The sequence below is a fragment of the Pterocles gutturalis genome, unplaced genomic scaffold (genome assembly GCF_000699245.1).
Source record: "Pterocles gutturalis isolate BGI_N339 unplaced genomic scaffold, ASM69924v1 scaffold31251, whole genome shotgun sequence".
NCBI classification, from domain to species: Eukaryota; Metazoa; Chordata; class Aves; order Pterocliformes; family Pteroclidae; genus Pterocles; species Pterocles gutturalis.
This window is the reverse complement of record NW_010106465.1, coordinates 1-6,460: the sequence shown is the minus strand read 5'-3', so window position 1 is coordinate 6,460 and position 6,460 is coordinate 1. Positions and strand designations below refer to the sequence as shown.

General features: G+C 58.9%; 1 protein-coding gene across 1 annotated transcript in view; it reads left to right on the top strand.

The window, feature by feature from the left end:
- The window catches only part of LOC104472215 (glycogen phosphorylase, liver form-like), a gene marked incomplete at its 5' end in the record, with an annotated part of 7,338 nt that extends 1,875 nt beyond the window's left edge, over positions 1–5,463 (top strand). Inside the window, 15 exons of the mRNA XM_010087795.1 lie at positions 38–149; positions 224–306; positions 928–1,071; positions 1,233–1,325; positions 1,550–1,696; positions 2,405–2,568; positions 2,670–2,784; positions 3,002–3,103; positions 3,172–3,319; positions 3,425–3,483; positions 3,819–3,960; positions 4,094–4,301; positions 4,380–4,514; positions 4,996–5,062; positions 5,275–5,463. Of these exons, the coding sequence (XP_010086097.1) occupies positions 38–149; positions 224–306; positions 928–1,071; positions 1,233–1,325; positions 1,550–1,696; positions 2,405–2,568; positions 2,670–2,784; positions 3,002–3,103; positions 3,172–3,319; positions 3,425–3,483; positions 3,819–3,960; positions 4,094–4,301; positions 4,380–4,514; positions 4,996–5,062; positions 5,275–5,463 (1,908 nt within the window). The remainder of the gene's footprint in view (positions 1–37; positions 150–223; positions 307–927; positions 1,072–1,232; positions 1,326–1,549; positions 1,697–2,404; positions 2,569–2,669; positions 2,785–3,001; positions 3,104–3,171; positions 3,320–3,424; positions 3,484–3,818; positions 3,961–4,093; positions 4,302–4,379; positions 4,515–4,995; positions 5,063–5,274) is intronic.
- Positions 5,464–6,460: the final 997 nt, after the last annotated feature.

Sequence of the window (6,460 nt, the reverse complement as noted above, 5' to 3'; positions counted from 1 at the left end):
CCTGGGGGACCCAGCTGATGTCCTGCCGATGTCCCAGGTGGTGCTGGCGCTGCCCTACGACACCCCCGTGCCCGGGTACATGAACAACACCGTCAACACCATGCGCCTGTGGTCGGCTCGGGCACCCAATGACTTCAACCTGCGCGACTGTAAGTGGGTGTCAGCAGGGGACAGGGCGCAGGGGGGTGTCCCGCACCCACCTTATCCCTCTGCTCCTCCCCAGTCAACGTCGGAGACTACATCCAGGCTGTGCTGGACAGGAACCTGGCGGAGAACATATCCCGTGTCCTCTACCCCAATGACAACGTAAGTCACGGGGTGGGGAGAGGGGGTGTCCTGGTTTTAGGGACGGCACGGACAGCATGGAGCAGCCCCTCCTCGCCAGGGCATTGCAGAGATGTTTTAGTTGTGTTTCCTGATCAAGGACCTGCTGGAACGGGGCCAGAGGAGCCACGGAGATGGTCCGAGGCTGGAGCAGCTCCCGTGCGAGGACAGGCTGAGAGAGTTGGGGGTGTGCAGCCTGGAGAAGAGAAGGCTCCAGGGAGACCTTCCAGCACCTCCCAGTGCTGAAAGGGGGCTACAGGAGAGATGGGGGGGCTCTGGATCAGGGGGTGCAGGGATAGAATGAGGGGGGATGGTTTTAAGCCATTTTTTTCAAACCAGGGAGAACAGGTTTCGATGATGCTTGGGACGGGGAATTAAACCTCTGTTTGTACCAGCACATCCCCAAACCCCTGTGCTGAAAGCTGGAAAGTGAGAAGATGTTGGGGTTTGAGCTGCTGCCAGCACTGGTGCTGGGGGTCTCGCACGGTGCCGTGGGGTGGATGTGTGCCGGCATAGCCGGGAGCCCCGGGGAGGTGCAGCCCCTCCGGTGCAAATCCCGCATCGCGGTGCAAATCCCGCAGCACCCCACTTCTCTGCTCACAGTTCTTCGAGGGCAAGGAGCTGCGGCTGAAGCAGGAGTACTTTGTCGTGGCTGCCACCCTCCAGGACATCATACGCCGCTTCAAAGCATCCAAATTCGGGAGCACGGACAGTGTCCGAACCGTGTTTGATTCCTTCCCAGACCAGGTAGGAGCCAGGGTTGTTCCGATGTACACCTTGGAGCTCGTTTCAGTGCCTCCCAGATGCACACCCAGGGCTGGAGGGGTTTTTGTGGACCCTCCATGGGTGGGACAGCAGGCAGTGGGACACCCTCGTGTCCCCATGTGCCACCCCTGCTGTCCCTGCAGGTCGCCATCCAGCTGAACGACACGCACCCCGCCATGGCCATCCCTGAGCTGATGAGGATTTTCGTGGACATCGAGAAGCTGCCGTGGAACAAGGTAGGGACCTGACCTGGTCCTTGGGTCCCCACGACTTGCAGTTCCCCTCCCACCCACCCACGGCGGAGGAGCTGGGGACCCAGTTTTGGAGCTGGGAGCGATGGGGACCATTCAGGTTGGGGTTAACCAGTATGGATCTGGGGGAACTGGCCCAGTGGGAGGACCATGTGTGGGTGCTGGCACCCACCTGGGGTTTTTTTTTCATCACCGGCTCCCCGCGACAGGCCTGGGACATCACCAAGCAGACCTTCGCCTACACCAACCACACGGTTCTCCCCGAAGCCCTGGAGCGCTGGCCGGTGGACCTGGTGGAGAAGCTGCTGCCCAGGCACCTGCAGATCATCTACGAGATCAACCAGAGACACCTGGATGTAAGTGGGGTGGCATGGGACCACCCCTGGGAGAGGGGGATGGGGATGGCACACGTGCTGTCGGGATGAGGGGGATTCACAAACCGCTGGTGTTGGGCATGTGGCCGGGTGGTTCTGGTGGCTCTTTTGGGAGGTTGGTGTCCAGGAACGTCCTTCCCACCACTCTGTCGCCATCCCATAGTTTGTGGCTATTTTAAAGACTTCGCCCATTGCTCCAGGCCAGGCTGGATGAGGCTTTGGGCAACCTGGGCTGGTGGGAGGTGTCCCTGCCCATGGCAGGGGGTGGCACTGGATGGGCTTTAAGGTCCCTTCCAACCCAAACCAGTCTGTGATTCCAGGGACGTACCTGGTGGCATTTCTTTGCTCCCTAAATGCTAAATTCCTCCTGGAGAAGGATGGGGATGAGGGTACAAAGGGAGATGGTGGTTTAACCTCCTGGTCTGGCAGCACGAGGCTTTTGCCCAAACAGCCCCACTGGCCAAGCGTGTGGCCACAAGCTCCTCTCCATGGGATCTTGGGGTCACTCTGTCCAGAGACGTCCATTCTGGGGAAGGGAACCCTTGGGAGAGGGTTTGTACTGTCACTCTGGAGTAAAAGCCACCGCTCTGGCTGGTGTCAAATACATTGGTGACATTGGCTGTGGAGCCATTGGGTGGGACATTCCTAAGCACCGACACCGCTCACCACCTCTCCGGCTTCCACTGGCAGCACATCGCGTTCCTCTTCCCCAACAACGTGGACCGGCTGCGGAGGATGTCCCTGATCGAGGAAGGAGGCACCAAGAGGATCAACATGGCCCATCTCTGCATCGTCGGATCCCACGCTGTCAACGGCGTGGCGAAGATCCACTCCGAAATAGTCAAGACTCAAGTGTAAGCACGAGGAGGGTGGCGGTGGTGGGTTACCCTTGGCTTGGTGGTGGTGGTAGTGCCGGGTGGGCGAGCCTGAACCTTGCTCCTCCTCATCCTCGCAGCTTCAAGGACTTTGCAGAGCTGGAGCCAGAGAAATTTCAGAACAAAACCAACGGCATCACCCCGCGGCGCTGGCGCCTGCTCTTCAACCCGGGGCTGGCGGAGCTCATCGCGGAGGTAACGGCGTGGGGGGAGCGTGCTGCCCCCCAACCCTTCCCAACCCCAGCGATGGGGCTCCAACCTCAGCCATTTCCATCTCTGAAATGCTCAATCTCGGCATGTCACCCATGTCCCCTGCTCCTGCTGGCTTTGCTGGGAGGGGGAGAGCAACATTGCCTGCTGAAGGTGGCCGTCCCCATCCTGTGGTCAGCATCTACCTGTGCTGCGGTTGCAGAAAATAGGGGAGGACTACGTGCGGGACCTGAGCCAGCTGACCAAGCTGCACGAGTTTGTGGATGACGACCTCTTCATCCGAGAGGTGGCCAAAGTGAAGCAGGTGAAGGGTGTGGGCAGGGGGGGATGTAGGCATTGGGGACAGTGACACCTTCCCTGCCCCTCGCCCAGGAGAACAAGGTGAAGTTCGCGCAGTACCTGGAGAAGGAGTACAAGGTGAAGATCAACCCTTCCGCCATGTTCGACGTGCACGTGAAGAGGATCCACGAGTACAAGCGGCAGCTGATGAACTGCCTGCACATCGTCACCATGTACAACCGTAAGCCACCGCTGGGGGGACAGGATGTCCTGGGGGTTCACGAGCATCCCTGTCCCCTGGGGTTGTAGCTCAAACAGTATGGTACCACCCTGCTGTCTTCTCCAGGCATCAGGAGGGACCCTGCGAAGCTGTTCGTGCCGAGGACGGTGATCATCGGGGGCAAGGTGAGTCCATGGAATGGTTTGGGTTGGAAGGGACCTTAAAGATGGAGTTCCAACCCCCTGCCATGGGCAGGGACACCTCCCACTAGACCACGATTTGGGTGCAGATGTCTCATGGGGCTGTGTCCATGATGCTCCCCAGGAGAGCACTTGTTGGCTTCAGCCCAAGCAAGGCACCAAGTTTCTGGCTTACGGTTGTGCAAGCCCCCAAAAACTTGGTGGTGCAACACATGGGTTGGATAAGGTGGGGGGAGGGGGCTGAGGGGGTGCTTCCCCATGCACGTGGGAGCTGGGTGCTCCTTACCTGCTACTGGACTCACCCGTGGCTTCTCTCCTAGGCTGCCCCAGGATATCACATGGCTAAAATGATCATCAAGCTCATTAACGCAGTGGCTCAGGTGGTGAACAACGACCCCGTTGTGGGGAACAAGCTGAAGGTCATCTTCCTGGAGAACTACAGGGTCTCTCTGGCAGAGAAAGGTAGGGAATGCTGTGGCTGTCCACCAGCCCATGGCTCCATCACTGGGAGACAGCAGCTCTAATGTCCTTTGGCATGATGCAAACGCAAAGGTGGTCACCATGAGCCCATCGTGTCCGTGTGTTTTGTTGGCAGTGATCCCTGCTACCGACCTGTCGGAGCAGATCTCCACGGCAGGCACCGAGGCGTCGGGTACGGGGAACATGAAGTTCATGCTGAACGGGGCTCTGACCATCGGCACCATGGATGGAGCCAACGTGGAAATGGCCGAGGAGGCGGGAGAGGAAAACCTCTTCATCTTCGGCATGAGGGTGGAGGATGTCACGGAGCTGGACAGGGCAGGGTGAGGGCTGGGGAGGCTGCAGTGGTGCCACCATGGACATCCAGAGCTGCACCATCTCACATCAACCCTTCCCACCAGGTACAAAGCCCAGGAGTACTATGACCGGCTCCCGGAGTTGAAGCAAGCCATTGACCAAATCAAGAGCGGCTTCTTCTCCCCAAAGGAGCCTGACCTCTTCAAAGACGTGGTCAACATGCTCTTCCACCACGACCGGTGAGGCATGGGATGCCATCCATCCCCTGGGTTGGGTCTCTCCACAGAACTCCTGGTGCCGGTGCCGAGCAGCCTGCACCAACCAGCCACCCCCTGGCTGATCAGGTCCCATTTTTCTGGCCCTGATGTTGTCCACGTGGAAGAGCAATGGATGCTCCACGGGTACAAAAGCTCTCCATGTACAGCACTTCCTGCATTAAAGCTTGGGCTCCGTTAAGGCCAAGAAGCATATGGATGCACAGCCCGCACCGGATGATGGATGCTCTTGGGTATCTCCAGGGTTTTCCTGGCCGGAGCACTAAGCAGCCATGAGTGTTTCCATCAGGGAAACGTTTTCCCAGCATGGGCTTCCCATGGGCTTCCAGGGCTCTATGCAAACAGGGCTTGGGCAGGATGAAGTGTTTGGGTTGGAGGAAGCCCCAGATCTGGCCACCTACACCGTTCTGCTGTCATTGACCCCCCCCTTTCTTTGCTTCTACAGGTTTAAAGTTTTTGCAGACTATGAGCCTTACGTCAAATGCCAGGAGAAGGTCAGCGAGCTGTACCTGGTGAGTGGCAGCCTGAGGACAAGGCTGGGGACCATCCTGGGGACACCAGATCCCAGCCTGGAGAAGGGGTCTGGTGGGGCTGTGCACGTAGGTGGCCTCCTGGTGAGGAGGAGGAGGATGCTGTAGGGGATCCCTGGTTGACAGCCGGTCTCGGGGACAGTGCAGCACCCATGGGTGCCTCTGGTCACACCATCCCACCCCTCTCCTTGCAGAACTCCAAGGCGTGGACCAAGATGGTCATCAGGAACATCGCAGCAGCCGGCAAGTTCTCCAGCGACCGCACCATCAAGGAGTACGCCCGGGACATCTGGCACGTGGAACCCTCTGATCTGAAGATCCCACCGCCCAACGAGCCCCGGGACGCGGCCGAGGACAAGACCCCCAACGGCACAGCGGCGTAGGGGCACGGAGCGGCCGAGGGACGCAAGCGCGTACGGTGTAAATTTGTTCCTGCTGCCTAGGCTCTATGTTCTGCTGCTGGCTTTTCTACGGATGGGGAAGGGAGGGATTTTTTATAATGCAAGTGTCGTGCGGAAAGGAAAACCCCCTTGCTCTGTTGCTTGCATAGGTGTTAAAATAAAAGTGTCATTGGAGCCCAAGGGGCTGAAATTAGGGAGTAATTAGGGATGCTAAGGGTGAAAGGGGCAAGCTGCTGGGGATGGGGCGGGCAGCACAGCTGGACACAGCTGTCTGAGCCCTTGCCAGCGATACTGAAGCAGGACTTGGGGTGCAGCTGGGGGTTTTGCAGTCACACCCCTGCACCCCACAGCTGCCCCATGCGATGCTCCTGCTCGCATCCCGCATGCTTCCCTCCCCGATCGCAGCGGTATCTCTGTCCCCTGCGTAACCTGCAGCATTCTCGAGGCAGCGGGCGATGTAGAAAGTTTCTCAGTAGTTTTTATTTCGTAGAGCAGCAAGTTCAGTGCCATGAGGGGTTCCTGGGGAGGGCTGGAGGGAGCGCTCGTGGTTGCTGCATCACTTCATGTGCAAGAAGTCTCTGCAATGAGATGCAATAAACCTTCTGTATCACCCACCCTCCTGCGCTGCTCGAGAGCCTCATTTCTGAGCCCTGGACGTGGGGCTGAGCTGGTTCTGTCCCCAGGGCCACCTCCCCGTGACAACCAGGCTGAGGATGGGCTCAGGGCAGCGAGACAGGGACCAGAGCTCCAAAACTGATGCCAGCAAGCACAGGAGGGAGGGGAAGGCATGTCCCCCCAGGGGAGGATGCACCCCTGGAAGAAGTGGCCAAGGCTCATGCTATGCCCCCCGCCAATTTCAGAGCAGCACTTACTTCACCAGGGCGGGCAGCTGCGGGTTGAAGGAGATGTAGTCGTGGCCCAGGCCCAGCTTTTGGGGAAAGGTAATGAACTTCACCTTGCTTTTGTCCTTGTAGGCGCT